At 40.1% G+C, this 22,815-nt stretch overlaps 1 protein-coding gene across 1 annotated transcript in view; it reads left to right on the top strand.

Annotated features, from left to right (window-relative positions):
• The first annotated feature begins 2,090 nt into the window (after positions 1-2,090).
• The window catches only part of pigo (phosphatidylinositol glycan anchor biosynthesis, class O), a 232,297-nt gene continuing 211,572 nt past the window's right edge, over positions 2,091-22,815 (top strand). The window contains exons 1-3 of the mRNA XM_039757965.1: positions 2,091-2,145; positions 16,064-16,136; positions 16,228-16,745. Coding sequence (XP_039613899.1) covers positions 16,229-16,745 — 517 coding nt within the window. The 5' untranslated portion in view covers positions 2,091-2,145; positions 16,064-16,136; position 16,228. The remainder of the gene's footprint in view (positions 2,146-16,063; positions 16,137-16,227; positions 16,746-22,815) is intronic.

Raw genomic sequence — 22,815 nt, 5'->3', positions numbered from 1 at the left:
CTGCCCTTTTTTTCATAACTTAATTGTAGAAGCATCTTTGTTATGCTCTGGATTCAACACTGAAAAGTGAATCGTGTGTGGTGGTTGCAGCTGTCATGTAAGCTATGGTAGGCCGTCCAGACTGCCCTTACATCTGCATGGCTTTAAAATCAAATGGAGTGGCAACATTGTCAAGTGTCGACCTATATGTACTTTATGAGACTGTCACATCTTTGGCATCTTGTTAAAACACCACATTTCTTTATAGCAATGTGGTGTGTTACTCATTTATACTTTTTCCCATTGGGTGCTTGTGTGTCAACTAACATTGAGTGAACAGTGGGAGAATTGAAAGAAAGGTGCAGATGTAATCCGTCTGAATTATATTCTAAAACAATCAATATAGAAAATGTATTTGATGTTGTTTGCCTTGATATTTTGGAAACATTAAAGGGTTAGGGTTGGGTAGCTTTGTTAGGCTGAATGGGCAGTTCTTGTCTAGATTGTTCTAATGAATCTTACAAGGGGTTTTTAAAAAAACTGACAGTCATTGCACACCAAATGTAACATACTAATTGATTTATTAGGAAGTGGTTGAAGAACAAGGAAACAGATACAGAAAGCTGTTTATTTATCAGTTACAAAAAAGTGTAAAGCAATAATAAAAGGGACTGTCCTGTGGTCTGTGTACACTTAACTACAAACTATTCTTTCTGTGAGGATGCCTTGTGTACTAAAGTACCATTGAGAACTTTCTAATTCATAGCTCGCTTCTCTGCTTTTGGTTTTCTGCTTGGAGTCTAGACTCAGTTCACACCACTTTTCTTTCTCCACCTTTAAACACACCTTTGTTTTCTCTGCACTGTTTTCTTCTGTACATACAGAAATCAGCCACATTGCATACAATTTCATTCTGACTGACATGCCCACTAGCTACCAGCCCTTTTTGATGTTTTCTTTTGTAGTTATTGTTATTCAGGTTGCAGCCACCCTGTGTGCCAGAGCACCCCTGTTAACATCTGGTTTAAATGTATTTATACCTTGCAAATCATACTCAATGACAACTATTAATTTTGCTTTGTTATATACAGTCCCATTTGAAAGTATTGGAATGGCAATACCGATTCATTTGTTTTTGCTGTATGATAAACATGTTTGGGCTTAAGATCAAAAGGTTATATGGGTTATATTTCCTGGTATGAACATTAACATGTGTTCAATAATATAGAAGAATGCACATTTTGTAGCAGACCACTCAATTGATTAGGCTATTAAAAGTGTATGAAACGATAGTCTTAAGGTTAGTAACACTTAATATTTGGTTGCATATCACTTGCATGCAATAGCATTAATCCTGTGACCCATTGACGTCACCAAGTGGTTTGTTTCTTCCTTTGTTATGTTTTTCAAGGTTGTTAACCTCATCAATTATTGTTGTTTGTTTTGGGGTTTGTTTTCCTTTCAGTCTCCTTTTTAGGAGATGAAAGCCATTCTCAGTTATGTGAAAGTCTTTATCCCAAATGAAGCTCTTTGTTGAGTTGCCAGTATGTGTGGGGTAATTGTATAGTTGCATGAAAAAGTTCTTGATTAGTTTGGATGCATTTCCCTGTTGAACATTGCCTATTTTGCTAGGCTTTTTAGTGGCATACAACACCTGTAAAGACAGCAGATTTAATATGGATACAGAAATCCAGTTGCACCTTTTCACAATCTATATTCAGAATGAAAGACTAAACTGCAGCTCATGCTAACACTTCAAAAAGCAACCTCTGTGGCTCTGATAAGATGATCAGACCCAGATCAAGTAATATCACTAAGATATCACTTAAAGATACCTGCTGATCACCTATGTGCTTTAAAAGAGCTATTGTTCAATTAGTGGCAGCCGTGATAGGCAAAACTGTGTGTCTATGAGCAGGCACTGGTTCAGTTACTGGAAGTTACTTTAATCCAATTACCAGAGATTACACCTTCTTTTAAAACTAGCTGCATTAATCTCTCTCTCTCTCTATCTTGCACTCTCTGAAACGTGAAAGCTGATGAACAACTCTCTCTTTGGGGGTGCTTAAAGCTGGTAATCATCATCTGTTTGGAGCAGCCAAAAGATGACAGCCTTTTCCATCTCCTCCTGAATGGTTCTTCTACAGAGAAATTGCCCGAAAATGGGTAGGAGGGTTACTCTTCATTAATGAGAAAAAACATGTCTCTTATACAAAAAGCATGCCAAAACCTGCATTCTGTAAAACAAAAAATGATATAGACTTGTGAATCTCAACAAAAACATTGAATATGTAAAATGTCAAAAAATGCTGAAAAACCTAAGAGTAAAGTTAAAGGTTTTTACTTGTGTTTATTAAAGAAAACATCAAATTTGATTTTTCAGCCGCATCATTTACATAGACAAGAGCACATAAGTAAAGCAGGTTAGAATTCTACAAAAGGTGAATTTTGCTGTTCATGTGTGTTCATGTTACTAGTCAAATGTAATATAATATAATGTCACAAATAATTAAAGGTGCCATTAGAGAATCAGTCCGAATATGTTTGAAAATGAATGTTGTGTTTTCTGATGGTAGTTCCCAGTGGAAGCATGTAAAATGAAAACAATAAAGGTCCATCTGAATATAATTTAACATTTAACAATTGGTATGAGTTCATATGAAGGAGGTAGTGTTTTACTTATACGCTGGTATTCAATCAGGAAACATCCAAAAATATATTCAGGGTGGTGCATATGCTATTCTTAATCAAATGCTTTCTGAAAATCAAGGTAAAGTCCCACATGAGAGTTTGAGCATCAAACTAAAGGAAGTGGGAGTTCAGGGTTTAGTGTGTAGAACTGGTTAAAACCGAGGGAGCAGAAGGTTATGGTGTGAGGAAACCAGAATCAGAATTAAGTGATGTTAATAGTGGTGTCCCTCAAGGGTCAGTGCTATGGCTGCAGCTTCTTTTAATATTCATAAATTATATGGATAGAAATATAAACAAAACTCTGGTTAAGTTTGAGCATTTTACCAAGCTAGGTGGACTGGCTAATAATCTAAATTCTATTGAATCATTACAGAGGTACTTGGATAGGCTTGTGCAGATTTGTGGCAGATGAAATTTAACATACAGTAAGTAAATGTAAGATATTATATGTAGGAAGTAAAAATTTTAGATTTGAATACACAATGAGAAGGACCTAGGAGTCATAGCGGACTTGTCACTGTCAACTTTCAGGGAGTGTTCAAAAAGCATTAGGATGGCTAACAGAATGTTAGGTTATATACACTGTAGTATGAAGCATAGAGTACAAGTCAAAGAAAGTTATTCTTAATTATATGGAGTATAGCATGTAGTTTTGGTCTCTGGGCTATAATAAGAAGACATGATAACACTAGAAAAAAATCCAGATGAGCGACTGGGCAGAATTCAGGACTTCAGGGTATAAATTATGAGGAAAGATTGAAGGAGTTGAACCTTTTCAGTTTAAACAAATGGAAATTAAGAGGAGACATTATTAAAGTGTTTAAAATTATGAAAGGAATTATTATAATGGATCAACATTGTTATTTTAAAATGAGTTTAACAAGAATATGGGGGCATAGTAGGAAACTTGTTAATGGAAGCTTATATATAAACATTAGGATATTTTTCTTCACACAAGAACTGGAGACACATGGAATAAGTTACCAAGTACTGTGGTGAACTGTGGTGTTGGGAACATTGAAAAATCATTTTGATGTTACTTTGGAGGAATTAGGTGGATATAATTGGCAAGCTTTCTTGAGCCAAATGGCCTGTTCTCATCAAAAGTTCTGCTAATGGTTTAGTATCTTAACTGCGTAATTACCATAGATACAAATTGTTAGCATTCATAGTGGTCCAGTACTTTTCCCTAGATACTTGTATTCAGTCCTGGCTCCATCTTGTAGCTTTGTATGAGTATTGGACATGAATGTCTGGTGACACATCTTGGGTGTAAAATTGAAAAAGTTGTAAGGTGTCTGAAGGTAAATCAGTGGCTGTATCAGTGCTTTTCTAATATTAAGATAAATTTTGTTTTTAGTTTAAAAAAAAAAAAGCCACTGTCAAATAACTACTGTGTTCCTATGTCTTTTTGTTACTGTAACCTACAATAGGTTTAAGCAAATGGTTAATTAATTTCAAAACCCCTTTCATTTTTATTGTTTAAATTCCATTTGTAAGCAGTGAGATCTTAGTACATGTATTCTCTTATATAATTATGGCATTTCCTGATGCTGACTGACTGTATGTCATCTACACATTTTGGAACTTTGAAAGTACATTTTTTTCTAGTAATTCTTGCTTTAGTTATTTTTTGAAATGCTGTTGGAATCACTGCTTGAACTGTGTTAATAACAGTGGCACATTTTTTTTTTCAGTATATACGATATAGCTCCTTTCCCACGCTTAACACTAGAATTACCAAAGCCTACAAAAAAGCTCGTAAAACCAGCCCAACTTAAATCCCTTCGTACCTCTCCATCAGCTTCTTTTGCCCTGTAAATGTGTCGATAAAGACAAGTAGCCTAATATTACATCCCCCTACCATCGCAGAACATGCACAAAGTTCTCCCAGCTCATGCCTTGATTATCTGGCAGTGAAGTGCTGGAGTTTTAGAGTGGAAATAATAGAATGTTACTTGGAACACATGCATTTCATGCGTGTTCTGTTTCTACAATAATCTGTGTAAACATGTTAAAACATAAACGTTTTTCATATTTTAGTAGTAAATGACAAAATGTAGGCATAAACTGTATAATATGTGAAGCCTGAAGTCCAAAGATCAAATAAGCACTTTCACAATAGGTTCAAGGGCGATACAATAGTAATGACATAGCAGTAAGATTTGTTGACTTGTAATCAACAGTCCCCGGTTCGATCCAGACTGCCTCCTATATTTGCCGTTTTCAGTAGTGAGGTGCTCTTATTGTTACTATATTATACAGTAAACACATACATTTGGTTTGCGTCTGTAATAGTCGGTGTACATTTATACTACTTGTAAAAGTTACTGTTTTTTTTTTTCACTTTTATTCTCTCAGCCACGATCACGATACATACTTCTGCCCCCCACCCACGGATCTGATGCTGTTACTTTTTATCTGAGGTCTCCAGGACTCTAAACAAATCCAAATCATATTATGTGATATCATCTACTTTTAAATTCTGCATCGTACTTGTAAAATGTTTATTTTTATACTGTATTGAGGATTTGTTCTGTTTTGTGTATTGTATTGACCCCCTTCTTTTTGACACCCACCGTACGTCCAACTTGCCTGTCTTTTAAATGCCTTTCCCATGGTTTCTTCCATTTTTCCCCTACAAGGGTTTTTTTGGGAGTTTTTCCTTGTCTTCTTAGAGAGTCAAGGCTGGGGGGTTGTCAAGAGGCAGGGCCTATTAAAAGCCCATTGCGGCACTTCTTGTGTGATTTTGGGCTATACAAAAATAAATTGTATTGTATTGTAATCCACCATTCAAAGAAGACTAGGAGAAATAAGGGCTATGTACAGTACCACAAAATGCAAACCACTTATCAGTAAAAATAAGAAAGCCAGATTTGAATCTGCATTTAAAAAAAAAAAAAAAGCACTGAGATGAGCCACAAAAGTACTGACACTAATCTTTATGGATTTAGTACTTGGATGAGATTGATGAGGACCAGATTCACCTCTAACAATGGGATGCAAAGGTCAAAATGTGAAGGAAGACAGGATCTGCTCATGATACAAAACATACATGCTCATCTATTAAGCACAATAAAGGTACAGTCGTGGCTTGGGCTTGCATGGTAACTTCTGGGGCAGGCTCAATAACCTTTACTGATTATACATTGAGGATTCACCCCCCTGCTTGCTTTGCTCAACAACCCCCTGGCCTCCGTTACGCACCAGCCACTTCGCGCGTCTGCCACTCACGTTGTGAAGAGGGGGGCTGAACACACCCCAAGGAAACATGGCTCCAAAACCCCCTCTTAAACGGTGATACAATGGGAAACAAAAACAATTTTTTTTTTTAACCTCCTCTTATACATTTAAAAGCCTGTACACCAGCTGTCCTACTCTTTTGTCTTTTATTTCCAGCCCCAGGCATGGTTAAATCTCTTGGCACAAAGTCTCGTCTCACGGGATGCAAGTTCTTGATATTTTTTAGTGTATAATTTAAAAGTGGAATAAGAATCTGAAAATCTAACAACATCACATTAAAGTTCGATAAATTCTGAAAAGAATGATACCAAAGATATATATGTAGGTTTTAAAATAAGCCGATTTAAAGTGTGACAAAAATCGTGACATAAAAAGTCACATAAAATCGTTGCACTTTTAGGCTTAGGATTATATTTATAGAGAGTAGATAACTAATGACGGTAGCAGCCGAAAGAATTAGGAAGTTGTAAGAAAAAGAAGAGTATTTTAACTTAGTTCATTATCAGTTTTCCCACTGGTAATACTGATAATTAATTAAATAATTTGGTAAGGCTCTTACTTTATTTTCCTTACCTCTCTCTTAACGGCAGTCTCCGGCCGTTAGACTTACTTATGTCAAGGTAATTGAAGCACACTTGTTTTAAGAAATAGAATAATACAATTTATTGAGAAACACCATGATTATAGAAATATGGCAACTACGTATACATCAACATAGAAAACGGGACTCAAGACAGATAAGACAGGCAAACAAATAACATAGAAGATGCTTGCTACTTATTTAGTATTTAGAACTGTAATTTATCTTGGCAAAGATAAACAGAGAGCAAGAAATATCTGTGCAAAATAAGGCTGAAATTACTGACATTCCTATCTTTTGGAGTATAGTAATATTTTTGTTTTCAGACTGAACTCTGACTAAATTTGAAGCTGATGTAGGTATTTGAGCTTGACAAATATCCATGACTCTAATGTTCAGATTACTTAACAGTAACTATGCCTTCCAAAGTAACATGTGGCATGTTTTTATCTCCTTTTCTTAGACTTTTGATGAAAGCTACCACTCTCAGCTGACAATGAGGCATCTGTGACTGCTAGTCAGTTATGGCCAATAAAATCAACATAATAAGTCACTGATAAGTGATTAATTAAACTTTGATGAAAATCAAAATTCTTGTTTTCATTTAGTTCTAGTTTTTAGACATTTTTTATTTTTATTTTAGTTAATGAAATATTTTTTTCTGTTAACATGTTTTGTTTTAATGGGAAAAAACAATGAACTGGAGTGTTTTTCTCATACAAAAAACCGGCAAAGCATTTAGAAGTGGAAACCTTCAGACAGTTGAATTTTGCCCAAGAAATGAGGTCACTGGCTGTGCTGAAAATATCCAAAGGTACTAGCATACCAGTCAGATTTCCTTATGCTTGATCTTTATACTTTTGTAAGGTTTTTCTGGGTACAAAGGTTATTTCACCTGGAGCTATCACATACAAATTTGAATTTGGAATATGTAATATTTAATTTACACACCTTTAAAATGCTTAAATAAAATTCAAAGTTACACATCTTTACACTCAGGAAATTGCTGCAGTCAGCACCATGCGTCATTTGCTGGGGGCCTGACCTGTTCTCTGAGAGACATTGTCCAGGTCAGACTGCAGCCAAACTTTATTCGGAGATGCGCTGAATTTTGCATATGTCATCCCCTGATGTTTCAAACTGCTGTTATGAATTTTGCTTGCATCGCCAGTTGTACTTCACATGTGTCATATTTCTAAAGAAATTCAAACAAAGTGATATCTGCTGGTTGGATGTTTTTGAAATAAATAAACAAAGCAATGACAATTACAATGTGAAATTCGAGTTGAGCTACCATTCTAATAAATGTTAACACTAGAAATGTAATTATTTGAAAACTCTTTACTTCTAGTTTAAGTCTATTCATATTTCTGAGTGATTAGTTTGTATCATCCATCCATCCATCCATCCATACATTATCCAACCCGCTATATCCTAACTACTTCAGGGGGTTCTGCCGGAGCCAATCCCTGCCAACACAGGGTGCAAGGCAGGAAACCCACCCCAGACAGGGCGCCAGCCCACCGCAGAGTTTGTATCATTGTGAGTAATAAATAATGAGGAAAAATTTGAAGAAAGGTCCTCCCTGCATTGAGTTTGCATGTTCTCCCCATGTCTGCGTGGGTTTCCTCCGGGTCCTCCGGTTTCCTTCCACACTCCAAAGACATGCATGCAGGTTAGGTGGATTGGCCTTAGTCTGTGCTTGGTGTGTGTGTGTCCATGGTGAGTTGGCACCCTGCCTGGGATTGGTTCCTGCCTTGCGCCCTGTGTTGGCTGGGATTGGCTCCAGCAGACCCCCGTGACCTTGTGTTTGGATTCAGCGGGTTGGAAAATTAATGGATGGAATATTTGAAGAAAATGACAATTCTGACAATTCTACAATTTGCTAAAAAAAATCTACAATTTTGCTAAATTCAAGCTCTCTACATTCTACTTTCTTTAAAAAACACTAGTGGTGTGTTTCTTTACGTTTATCATCTAGTATTTTAGCAAACATACAGTATTTAAACAATTTTTTGTGGATTAACCTTGTGCTGATAAGTATTTGTTCATTAATAGCTCTCTGTCTTACACAGGTCACTTACTTTCTTAACATTCATTCTAAAAGGAAAGAAGTGCATGTGTGTGTAAAGTAAAAACTGGTGTACTCTGTGTTGTGTAAATAGGTATTACCTAGTTTAATTAATTTTAACCTTTTACTACCATTCAAATTCCTTTTTACTTTATTCTCTTTTTAACAAACACAAACCAGCAGAATTCACAAGCAAGTTACAAGCATATGTTTAGTTTTTTTCAAGTCAGTATATTTGTCATTTGAAACTGCATTATAAAGTGAAGCATATTTTATAAATTTTAAAACACATTCTTGTATTTTATAATGAAACTAATGGGAAAAATGTGTATGTGTGTGTGTGTTTGGGGTTTGAAGCCTTAAAACCAGTACAAAACATTCACTCTGAAGAAGCAAAGGTTTTGATTTAAGAAAACTTGCCTTCTGTCCTTACAAATTTCTGAAGCATGCTTGTGACAGCAGAAGTAAACTGGAAATAATAACTTTTATCACAGATTGTTAGTACTGTTTTCTTGAGGTAAGTATACGTTTCTTGCTTGCTTCCCTGTTCTTGGTGAGTGGAGTTATCAACACACTTCAAACTGACCCCATGCTGTATTCTGCTTATCATCTTACTTTTGCATCTGTATTTCTGTTTTTTCAGCTGTTATGTTTTGCCATAACTTGTAATAACAAACAGGTGTGTGCAAATCATAAAATTATTTGTTCCTAAGTGGTGCCTACTTTTCTTCAATTACATTCTCTGTTATTTTACATAGCCTGTACAGTGAGATTCACATTGATTGGCAATGTGATGAACAGTGCACGTAAGAGTTTTATTTTACGCTATACATATAGCAATAAATCTGACCTGAACTGATCACAGTGCATTGCATTATTAATAAAAGCTTTAGATTTTTGAAAGGTCCAAGCTACCTTTATGTCACTCTTTCCATGGTGTGTCATATGTGTGCATCGTTGAAAAAATAAATGAAAAAGGCAACATGTGGTAGAGCAGTTTGAAACTCGACAAACCAAATATCAACTTTTGTATTGCTTGATGAATTGTTCTTGCTGAAGATATGGTAATTGAAGAACTAAGAACTATGTTTTGTGAGTGAGTAAACTGACTGAACTGAATACCAGTCAGTCTATAAATAACCCCTGGAGAACTTGTAAACTCCACGCAGACCCGGGCGCGATGAGACAGAAATGACAGCTTCTGTGCTGTCACTCTATGTTAAAACACCTGTAACTAAGCTTACTAAATTTCAACCACTTTAAACTTTGGTGAAGTGATGTGACTAAATTGACTCTTGTTTGTATGTTTGCTCTGAGATGGACTGGTGCCCAGTCCAGAAATTGTTCATGTCTTGTGCCTGACTGTTTTTGTTATAGGCTCCTGCTGCCACTTGTCCCTGCCCTGGATAAGCAGGTTAGGAAGATGGGTGAATGGACTGATGAATGAATGCTTATGACATCTGTGCTGTTCTTATCACTTGATTGCATGTTATGCACACGCTCAATATTCTGTCTCATCAAAGTATATGCATGCATTCTCAATCTAGCAGCAGAAGGCAATATCTTTGCAAAATAATGAAACATGCTTCTGTATAGTGAAAGAATGCAAGTGATGATAAGTGTGACTTCTTTCAGTTATTATTGTGTAGTTGTTTACAGAATAGAGACATCAGTTCACATCTGGGCATTAACTTTCAATAACAGGAACGAAGCTTGGCATATGACATTCTGAGGAGAATACAGTCTCCTGTCCCTGAGAGGGTACTTCAGAATGAATGTGACCAGCAAAGTGAAAAATACAGCCAGTCTCCTGTTAAAATGCCTGAAACTGGCATTGTTTTCCCTTCTTATAAAACATAGATACACTATTTTGCAAAATGTACGTAATCTCAAGATATGGATCAATATTTCAACTTTTTGGCTTGCAAAATGGATATATTTGGTAAGTTTTTAGGCTTTTTTTCACAATGGGACCCTGATATCAATAAGCACCATTATAAAGCAAGAATGAGCCACTTATTTTTTTAAATTCATAAAATATGATTCACTGTTGAATGCAGTGTTATGTGGCAAAATAATATGATTGTGAAGAAATAAGTTATTCATTTTAATTAACGACTTACACATTTTTATTATTTCTTTAAACAAAAGTCATAGGTTTCATTCACTATGGCTTATAGATAAAATTGCATTGTGCACTTAGTATTATCTGTATTGGCACTTGGCATCGGCCTACTGTGTTAATTACAGTTGTGCTTGAAAGTTTGTGAACCCTTTAGAATTTTCTATATTTCTGCATAAATATGACCTAAAACATCATCAGATTTTCACTCAAGTCCTAAAAGTAGATAGAGAAACCAGTTAAACAAATGAGACAAAAATATTATACTCATTTATTTATTAAGTAAAATGATTGAATATTACATACTAGCCAACCCGCGGCGTACCATATGCCGCATAATCGGGCCGGTTTTTTAATGATTTTTAAGCACAGGGAGAAAATTAACTTTTGAAAAATCGGTAATGTAATAAATCGGCAAGAAAAGCAACATTGTAACATTGCACAGAATGAACCAACATACAATCGTCTGTGCAGCGCTCAGGCGCGGAGGTTGGAACGGGGGGGGGGAGGAGAGGGACATCCATTCTGCTCCCTCCGTCATGCTAGTGTGCCGATTTCTCGTTCTGTATACACTGCCTTCTCATGTGCCCACCTCCAACTCGTCACTCGAGTTGTTGTCGTCTTTGCACAGTCCAGATGCACTTGTGACTCACGTAGACTTTTCATTGCTCTGTGCGGTTTTGGCTGCCTTTCTATATATAAGCCACCAAGATACCCGACCACGGTGGTTGCGAGGTGGGAGGGGGGTGTGTACAAATTGCAGGAGAATCTAAGAAGAAGCATGTTTGTCGCGGATGCGAATTGCTGTATGTAGCGTGTAAAACAGTTTGCTATGGTGCATGCGGTCGTGCATCGTAACCAAAAACTCATTTTTTAAAGACTGCTCACTTCATTGTGTTTTAACCTCAGTTGTAAAGGAATGTTTTAAGGATCCCATGGGATACCCCTCGCAAACTGTTTTACACGCTGCATATGGCATGGAACAGGAGGAGGGGAGAAGGACGTCCATTCCGCTCCCTCCGTCATGCTAGTGTGCTGATTTCTCGTTCTGTATACACTGCCTTCTCATGTGCCCACCTCCAACTCGTCACTCGAGTTGTTGTCGTCTTTGCACAGTCCAGATGCACCTGTGACTCACGTAGACTTTTCATTGCTCTGTGCGTTTTTGGCTGCCTTTCTATATATAATCCACCAAGACACCCGACCACGGTAATAGCGAGGTGGGTGGGGGGTGTGTACAAAGTGCAAGAGCATCTAAGAAGACGCATGTTTGTCGCGGAAGCGATTTGCTGTATGTAGCGTGTAAAACAGTTTGCTATGGTGCATGCGGTCGTGCGTTGTAACCAAAAACTCCGTTTTTAAAAACTGCTTACTTCATTGTGTTTTAACCTCAGTTGTAAAGGATTGTTTTAAGGATCCCATGGGATACCCCTTGCAAACCGTTTTACACGCTGCATATGGCGACTCACCTCCGTGAGAAACATGCCTCTATGAACAGTCAAGTTGGCTTGGAGGTACATGAGGCCTCTACGACAGACGAATATAAATGACGCCATTCTTTCTGTGTCGTCGTGGTCCGAAGTTGGTGGCGTGGCTCTGCGAGTTGTCGTATCCAGTGGTCTTGGAGTTGGTGGGCGTGGCTCCTCCCTGCATGTGCCATAGGTGTCTTACTTGTCGGCGGCTTAATGAATCCACGCCGCTATCCATGGGTGTCTTGCCTTAGTGAATTATATATATAGATTTGTGAGTGGCAAAAGTATGTGAACCTTTGTTTTGAGTATCTGGTGTGACCCCCTTTGCAGCAATAACTGCAACTAAACGTTTCCAGTAACTTTTGATCATTCCTGCACACCGGCTTGGAGAAATTTTAGCCCATTCCTCCGTACAGAACAGCTTCAACTCTGGGATGTTGGTGGGTTTCCTCACATTAACTGCTCGCTTCAGGTCCTTCCACAACATTTGGATTAAGGTCAGGACTTTGACTTGGCCATTTCAAAACATTAACTTTATTTTTCTTTAACCATTCTTTGGTAGAACGACTTGTGTGCTTAGGGTCGTTGTCTTGCTGCATGACCCACCTTCTCTTGAGATTCAGTTCATGGACAGATGTCCTGACATTTTCCTTTAGAATTCTCTGATATAATTCAGAATTCTTGTTCCATCACTTAAGGCAAGCCGTCCTGGCCCAGATGCAGCAAAACAGGCCCAAACCATGATACTACCACCGCCATGTTTCACAGATGGGATAAGGTTGTTATGCTGGAATGCAGTGTTTTCCTTTCTCCAAACATAACTCTTTTCATTAAACCAAAAAGTTCTATTTTGGTCTCATCAGTCCACAAAACATTCTTCCAATACCCTTCTGGTTTGTCCATGTGATCTCTAGCAAACTGCAAACGAGCAGCAATGTTTTTTTGGGAGAGCAGTGGCTTTCCCCTTGCAACCCTGCCATGCACACCATTGTTGTTCAGTGTTCTCCTGATGGTGGACTCATGAACATGAACATTAGCCAATGTGAGAGAGGCGTTCAGTTGCTTAGAAGTTACCCTGGGGTCCTTTGTGACCTCGCCAACTATTACACACCTTGCTCTTGGAGTGATCTTTGTTGATTGACCACTCCTGGGGAGGGTAACAATGGTCCTGAATTTCCTCCATTTGTACACAATCTGTCTGACTGTGAATTGGTGCAGTCCATACTTTTTAGAGCTGGTTTTGTAACCTTTTCCAGCCTGATGAGCATCAACAACTCTTTTTCTGAGGTTCTCAGAAATCTCCTTTGTTCGTGCCATGATACACTTCCAAAAAAAATTGTGTTGTGAAGAGCAGACTTTGATAGATCCCTGTTCTTTAAATAACACAGGGTGCCCACTCACACCTGATTGTCATCCTATAGATTGAAAACACCTGACTCTAATTTCACCTTCAAACTGACTGCTAATCCTAGAGGTTCACATACTTTTACCTCTCACAAATATGTAATATTTGATTGTTTTACTCAATAAATAAATGACCAAGTATAATATTTTTGTCTCATTTGTTTAACTGGTTTCTCTTTATCTACTTTTAGGACTTGAGTGAAAATCTGATGATTTTTTAGGTCGTATTTATGCAGAAATGTAGAAAATTCTAAAGGGTTCACAAACTTTCAAGCACAACTGTAAATACTTGGTATTGGTATCAAAAAATGTTGTTGGTGCATTCCTAACGAGAAGTTATTACAATGTCATTTAAAATATGAGCCTGCATCAATTCTGTACTGTGAATGATGTGAAAGCTAGGCTGGAATTTCTCTATAATATGAATATAAAGCTGTGTGGCAGCTACAGTTTCAGAAAGAAAGGAAAAATGGAAATAGATCTGTAATTATTATGCATACATGTGCCTAGGTCTGATTTTTTTTTTTTTTTTTTTTCCTTTCTCCTCTCCTCCCCCCAGTTTGTCCTGGGTATGATGTTAAACTGCATTTGGCCCTGCAAGTAGCCATATTATGTTCAATGCTTGCATTGACTGGATGTTGGGTAGGGTTGTAGGGTCCAGCAGCTGCAGGGCTTTTGGTGAAGAAAGATTCACTGATCTTGACTTTACTGATGACGCTGTGATCTTCGTGCAGTCAGTAGATGCTCTGATCAGGGCTTTTGAGAGACTTAACAAGGAGCCTTGAGTGTCTTATTAAAATAGTATACAAAAGGTAGGGTTTGAAACTGTAATATTTGGTCTGTAAGATGACATTGAAGCCTGGGATCTAATATTTAATATCCATTAAATATGCTTATAAAATGTGTGTAGGTATTTTGCATGGAAGTTCAGAATCGTCATTTATTAGATTAGTTCTAAACTGTACTTTAGGATGATTTCTGTTGTAATCTATTGATCTTGAATAGTAGTCTTAGAGGACCACAAAAAGAGCTATTTTTTTGTTTGTTTTTTATCTTTTAACATTGTTAGTCCATAAAGTTTTGAAGACGTGTAGCTTTTGTTTCTCTCCTCACATGCTAAATTTTTCAGTATTTTAATTTAAGAGGTGTGGGGACTTTCCTACAATGTAACAACTGATGGGAGGTTTTTTAGTGTAGGGTTTGTAAAGAATATGTGATCGTTGTGGACAACCTGATTTTGTTTTGTCCATGTGCCTATACTGGTTTCATTCAATGATGGTTTTCTGTTTTGTAACTGAAAGGAAAATATTCCTTAATCTGTGGTAAAAAAATTCAAATCTGATTATTTCGGTTTAATATGAATTAGTGGTGCTAATTTTTAGTAATAACACACTTTACAAATCAGATTTGTCAGAAAATCACTTTGTCACTTAAACACTTAAGATGTTAAACAAGGTTACAATTGTGTCTGCCTGGAATTATAAACTGACACAAATTAAAAAGGTATCTCTTCAGATATCTAAAGCTAAAGGCAACTTGGCACTTCCTAACTTTCTGTTCTTTTACTGGGCTACAGATATGCATATGATAAAACACTGGAAATTGGCAGAAATGCTACAAGCCACACCTATCTGACAGGGACATATCCCAAGTCCACAGGATCCTGTGTCGGACAGGAAATTGGCCATCCCCTTACCCACCTTGAGGAGATGTATGGTGCAATATTAAAAAGTGATTAATCTATTTTTTCTAAGTCCCTCATTCAAATACGTGTCACTGCAGGTTGTGTCACTACCAGTTGAGTACCTGCACACTTTTTGGTAAGCAGCAGTGCCTTTGAAATGCATGCAAAATGTGGTTTTGCATTCTCGTGCTGAAATATGCATGGACATCCATTGAAAAGATGTTATGTTGAAGGCAGCTAATATTGCTCCAAAATGTAAATGTTCTTTTTAGCGTTATGGTGCCTCCACAGAACGTAAAATCACTCTTGCCGAAGGCACTGACACAAACCTATACCATCACAGATACTGGCTTTTGGACTTGTAGCTGGAATCTGTCAGGGTGGTCATTCATCTTTTTGGTCCAGAGGAAATGATGTGCATTTTTACAAAAATGTCCTGAAATATTTATTTGTCTGACCACATTTCTGGTGTGATGGTCCATCCTAGATACCTCCATAGTACATTTGCATCTGCCATGTGGATATAAATATGTTTTGTATTATTTGATAAAGTTTTGCCAAAGTAATCCTGAGACAATGTGGTTCTATCATTTATTAATGAGTGATGGTTCTTGATACAGTGCCCCCTGAAGGATCAGAGATAACAGATAATCAGCTTAGGGTTCACTCTTGCACTTTATGCATTGAAATCTCAATTTTCCTTGGATCTTTTAGTTATTTTATGCACCTTTGAGGGTGAAATACCCAAATTTCTTCCTTTCTGTATTTATGAAACATTGTTTTTAAATGTTTGAACGAATTTCTCATGCATTTGCAGGAAAATTGGCGATCCTCAAACCATCTTTGCTCCTTAAGGACTAAGCCTTTCCTGGTTTCCTAGTCACCTCTAGGTATGACATTTAATATGTTTAGATTATGTTATTATGTGAAACATTACAGTATATTTTTTAACATTCTCACATTCTTCGGTTTTATTTTCAGAATGAAAAAACTTCCTCTTCTGACTCTGATCTCCTGGATTTGCTTTCTTTTTTATGCTGGAATTGGTATTTTTCTTAGTGGTTTCCTCTTAGTTAAAGTTGAAGTCAATCGCACCAGTTCCTGCAGAGATCCTCTGTTTTCTGAAAATTGGTCATTAAATATTTATTCTAAGAATGTTTCACAAAATCAACTTGTAGATTTTTGCTGGAGCAAGCCACGGTTCAGTAGAGCAGTTATCCTCATCATTGATGCTTTGAAATATGATTTTGCTCAATTTGATTCAAAGGTTAAGGATCCACAGCATTTTCAGAATAAGATCAAAGTGTTCTCAGAATTTATACAGTCTTCGCCTGCCAACAGTCGGTTGTATGCTTTCAGGGCTGATCCTCCCACCACTACTATGCAGCGAATCAAAGGTTTTACAACGGGCACATTACCAACTTTTGTAGATATAGGCAATAATTTTGCTTCCAGTGCCATCTTGGAGGACAACCTTATAAGCCAAATGCAGAAAAATGGTAAGTTTATTTTTTTTATTAATGACTTTGGCTTTGCTGGTATACAGAGTATGTGCTGCATGTTGACGTTAAGGTTTATGCAAATATATTTTTATTGCAGTGTTTGCTTCTAAAATTTGCTTTTCATTGCCACTTATAGTCAGTGCAGTATTTTGTACAGCCTTTTACCTTTAGAATTTTTGTTTCTTCTTTCATTTTTATAGGGCCAACATTGAAAATACGAATGAGGGTAGCTAAATGAACTTGTATTTACTCTTTAGCAATTTCATAGTATAGCTGCTTAAAATAAAGAAATAAGCATATTCTCTAGAAAATAGAAATATCCATCCATCCATTCTCTTCCGCTTATCCGAGGTCGGGTCGCGGGGGCAGCAGCTTAAGCAGAGAGGCCCAGACTTCCCTCCCCGCCACTTCTTCCAGCTCTTCCGGAGAATCCCAAAGGCTTCCCAGGCCAGCCGGGAGACATAGTCCCTCCAGCGTGTCCTGGGTCTTCCCGGGCCTCCTCCCGTTGGACGTGCCGAACACCTCACCAGGGAGGCGCCCAGGAGGCATCCTGATCAGATGCCCGAGCCACCTCATCTGACTCCTCTCGATGCGGAGGAGCAGCGGCTCTACTCTGAGCCCCTCCCGGATGACTGAGCTTCTCATCCTATCTTTAAGGGAAAGCCCAGACACCCTGCGGAGGAAACTCATTTCAGCCGCTTGTATTCGCGATCTCGTTCTTTCGGTCACTACCCATAGCTCATGACCATAGGTGAGGGTAGGAAGGTAGATCGACTGGTAAATTGAGAGCTTTGCCTTACGGCTCAGCTCCTTTTCACCACGACATACCGATGCAGAGCCCGCATCACTGCGGATGCCGCACCGATCCGCCTGTTGATCTCACGCTCCATTCTTCCCTCACTCGTGAACAAGACCCCGAGATACTTGAACTCCTCCACTTGGGGCAGGATCTCTCCCAACCCTGAGAGGGCACTCCACCCTTTTCCGCTGAGGACCATGCTCGGATTTGGAGGTGCTGATTCTCATCCCAGCCGCTTCACACTCAGCTGCTAACCGATCCAGAGAGAGCTGAAGATCACGGCCTGATGAAGCAAACAGGACAACATCATCTGCAAAAGCAGTGACCCAATCCTGAGTCCACCAAACCGACCCCTTCAACACCCTGGTTGCGCTTAGAAATTCTGTCCATAAAAGTTATGAACAGAATCGGTGACAAAGGGCAGCCCTGGCGGAGTCCAACTCTCACTGGAAACGGGCTCGACTTACTGCCGCAATGCGGACCAAGCTCTGACACCGTTGTACAGAGACCTAACAGCTCTTATCAGGGGTCCGTACCCCATACTCCCGAGCACCCCCACAGGATTCCCGAGGGACACGGTCAATGCCTTTCCAAGTCCACAAAACACATGTAGACCGGTCGGGCAAACTCCCATGCACCCTCCAGGACTCTGCTAAGGGTGAAGAGCTGGTCCACTGTTCCGCGACCAGGACTAAAACCACACTGTTCCTCCTGAATCCGAGGTTCACTATCCGACGGACCCTCCTCTCCAGAACCCCCAATAGACTTTTCCAGGGAGGCTGAGGAGTGTGATCCCTCTATAGTTGGAACACACCCTCCGTCCCCTTTTAAAGAGGGGACCACCACCCCGGTCTGCCAATCCAGAGGCACTGTCCCTCGATGTCCATGCGATGTTGCAGAGACGTGTCAACCAAGACAGTCCTACAACATCCAGAGCCTTAAGGAACTCCGGGCGATCTCATCCACCCCGGGCCCTGCCACCAAGGAGTTTTTGACCACCTCGGTGACTTCAGTCCCAGAGATGGGAGAGCCCACCTCAGAGTCCCCAGGCTCTGCTTCCTGATTGGAAGGCATGTTAGTGGGATTGAGGAGGTCTTCGGTACTCCTCCCATCGACCCATAACGCCCCGAAGTCGAGGTCAGCAGCGCACCATCCCCACTATATACGGTGTTGACACTGCACTGCTTCCCTCCTGAGACGCCGGACGGTGGACCAGAATCTCCTCGGCCGTCCAAAGTCGCTCTCCATGGCCTCCAAACTCCTCCCATGCCCGAAGTTTTGCCTCAGCAACAACCGGCCGCGCTCGCTTGGCCTGCCGGTACCTATCAGCTGCCTCCAGAGACCCACAGGACAAAAAGTCCTATAGGACTCTTCTTCAGCTTGACGGCATCCTCACCGCCGGTGTCCACCAACGGGTTCGGGATTGCCGCCACGACAGGCACCACCACCTTGCGCCACAGCTCCGTCAGCCGCCTCAACAATAGAGGCACGGAACATGGCCCATTCGACTCAATGTCCCCACCTCCCTCGGGGCGGGTTGAAGTTCTGCCGGAGGTGGGAGTTGAAGCTACTTCTGACAGGGGACTCTGCCAGCCGCTCCCAGCAGACCCTCACAACACGCTTGGGCCTACCAGGTCTGACCGCATCTTCCCCACCATCAAAGCCAACTCACCACCAGGTGGTGATCAGTTGACAGCTCCCCCTCTCTTCACCCGAAAGTGTCCAAGACATATGGCCGCAAGTCCGGCACACGACCACAAAGTCGATCATCGACCTGAGGCCTAGGGTGTCCTGGTGCCAAGTGCACATATGAACACCCTTATGCTTGAACATGGTGTTCGTATGGACAATCCATGACGAGCACAGAAGTCCAATAACAAAACACCGCCGGGTTCAGATCGGGGCCATTCCTCCCAATCACGCCCTTCCAGGTCTCACTGTCATTGCCCACGGAGCATTGAAGTCTCCCAGCAAAACGAGGGAATCCCCAGAAGGTATGCCCTCTAGCAACCCTCCAGAGACTCCAAAAGGGTGGATACTCCAAACTGCTGTTCGCGCATACGCACAAACAACAGTCAGGACCCTTCCCCACCCGGCGGAGGGAGGCCACCCTCTCGCCCACCGGGTAAACCCCAATGCACAGGCTCCAGTCGGGGCAATAAGTATGCCCACACCTGCTCGCCGCCTCTCACCGGGGGCAACTCCAGAGTGGTAGAGAGTCCAGCCCCTCTCAAGGAGATTGGTTCCAGAGTCCAAGCTGTGCGCCGAGGTGAGTCCACTATATCTAGCCGAACCTCTCGACCTCAAGCACTAGCTCAGGCTCCTTCCCCTTCAGAGAGGTGACATTCCACGTCCCAAGAGCCAGTTTCTGTAGCCGAGGATCAGACCGCCAAGGTCCCCGCCTTCGGCCACCACCCAACTCACATTGCACCCAACCTCCTTGGCCCCTCCCATAGGTGGTGAGCCCATGGGGAGGAGGACCCACGCTACCTCTTCGGCTGTGCCCGCCGAGCCCCATGGGTGCAGGCCCGCCACCAGGCGCCGCCATCGAGCCCCACCTCCAGGCCTGGCTCCAGAGGGGGCCCGTGACCAGCGTCCGGCAAGGGAAAACGTTGTCCAGTTTTATTTTCATTGGAGGTTTATTGAACCGCTTTTGTCTCATCCCTCACCTAGGACCAGTTTGCCTTGGTGGTTCTACCAGGCATAAAGCCCCGGACAACATAGCTCCTAGGATCATTGGGACACGCAAACCCCTCCACCACGATAAGGTGACGGTTCAAGGAGGGGGAAAATAGAAATAATCAGATAAATAACATGCTTAACTCCATACTATGAAAAACAATGAGGGCAAATTGCAAATTTTGGAGTGTGTGCTATTTAATCAAATACTGTACAGTGTAGGCATAGAACAATGCAATTATAACACAGTACAATTCAAGCCGTGATTCAGATTTAAGAATACAATATTCCAATTGTATTAAATCTTCATAAAAGAAGCATAATAATTTCTTATTCTTTTGCATGTTTGTCACACAAAATGTTTCTGATCATCAAATACATTTAACCATTAGTCAAATATAACACAAGTAAACACACAGTGCAGTTTTTAAATGATGGTTTTTATTATTTAGGGAGAAAAAAAATCCAAACCTACATGGCCCTCTGTGAAAAGTAATTGCCCCTTGTTAAAAATAACCTAACTGTGGTGTATCACACCTGAGTTCAATTTCTGTAGCCACCCCCAGGCCTGATTACTGCCACACCTGTTTCAATCAAGAAATCACTTAAATAGGAGCTGCCTGACACAGAGAAGTAGACCAAAAGCACCTCAAAAGCTAGACATCATGCCAAAATCCAAAGATTTCAGGAACAAATGAGAACAGAAGTAATTGAGATCTATCAGTCTGGTAAAGGTTATAAAGCCATTTCTAAAGCTTTGGGACTCCAGCGAACCACAGTGAGAGCCATTATTCAGAAATGGCAAAAACATGCCACAGTGCTTCCCAGGAGTGGCCGGCCGACCAAAATTACCCCAAGAGCGCAGAGACGACTCATCCGAGAGGTCACAAAAGACCCCAGGACAACGTCCGTCTAAAGAACTGCAGGCCTCACTTGCCTCAATTAAGAAAGAGACTGGGCAAAAACGGCCTGCATGGCAGATTTCCAAGACCCAAACCACTGTTAAGCAAAAAGAACATTAGGGCTCGTCTCAATTTTGCTAAGAAACATCTCGATGATTGCCAAGACTTTTGGGAAAATACCTTGTGGACTGATGAGACAAAAGTTGAACTTTTTGGAAGGCAAATGTCCCGTTACATCTGGCGTAAAAGGAACACAGCATTTCAGAAAAACAACATCAATCCAACAGTAAAATATGGTGGTGGTAGTGTGATGGTCTGGGGTTGTTTTGCTGCTTCAGGACCTGGAAGGCTTGCTGTGATAGATGGAACCATGAATTCTACTGTCTACCAAAAATCCTGAAGGAGAATGTCCGGCCATCTGTTCGTCAACTCAAGCTGAAGCGATCTTGGGTGCTGCAACAGGATAATGACCCAAAATACACCAGCAAATCCACCTCTGAATGGCTGAAGAAAAACAAAATGAAGACTTTGGACTGGCCTAGTCATAGTCCTGACCTGAATCCAATTGAGATGCTATGGCATGACGTTAAAAAGGCAGTTCATGCTAAAAAAAACCCTCAAATAAAGCTGAATTACAACAATTCTGCAAAGATGAGTGGGCCAAAATTCCTCCAGAGCACTGTAAAAGACTCATTGCAAGTTATCGTAAACGCTTGATTGCAGTTATTGCTGCTAAGGGTTGCCCAACCAGTTATTAGGTTCAGGAGGCAATTACTTTTTCACACAGGGCCATGTAGGTTTGGATTTTTTTCTCCCTAAATAATAAAACCATCATTTAAAAACTGCATTTTGTGTTTACTTGTGTTATATTTGACTAATGGTTAAATGTGTTTGATGATCAGAAACATTTTGTGTGACAAACATGCAAAAGAATAAGAAATCAGGAAGAGGGCAAATAGTTTTTCACACCACTGTAAATGTTTTTATAAACCTTTTGTATTAAAAAAAAAAAACTACTTAAAATATTGTATAGAACAATAAGATGGGAAGGCGAACGCTGAATGACATTTTCGCCTAATAACTGGCATATTTTTTTTAAAATGAAAGATTGTACTCTTAAGGGCCACCTTCCTACCATTATTACCATGGATATGCCTCATAAAATATCAACCAGCAACTAGACAGCACTTTTTTCTCCCCAGGTGTCTGCAGCTGTCACTTGCTTTATCAGCAGTCCACTTATATTCTGCAAGGATTTTTTTCTTTCTCCTCTGCTCTGAAAGTCTCATCTTGTATTCTTGGGTCTTCCTGCGATTGTAAAGTGTTGCAAATGATCTTGGGGTTTTATGGAATGCAGAACTCGGTTTATCTCTGTGACAGCTAACTGTCAATCGTACATCCCACCTCCGACATCTTAAGATTCATTACTGCCCACTATAATATTAACAAGTTCTGTACCGCATTAACATATTTGTTGCATGTTCATTAGCACATATAAGTGTTTCACTGTACTCCATACACATGACAGTGATGACTGTATTAGTCTGTTATGTAAACTTAATGCACCATGAAGCCATGCAAATATAACATTTTTATGTTCTTTGAATTAACATCAAATATTGCTCCAACAATGGCTCCTCTTTTATCCTGCTTGAATGCCTTACGTCTTGTTAGCTGTGATTTCTGA

Source organism: Polypterus senegalus, chromosome 7 (assembly GCF_016835505.1).
Source record: "Polypterus senegalus isolate Bchr_013 chromosome 7, ASM1683550v1, whole genome shotgun sequence".
In the NCBI taxonomy this organism is placed as follows: domain Eukaryota; kingdom Metazoa; phylum Chordata; class Cladistia; order Polypteriformes; family Polypteridae; genus Polypterus; species Polypterus senegalus.
This window is presented reverse-complemented; position numbering and strand designations above follow the sequence as displayed.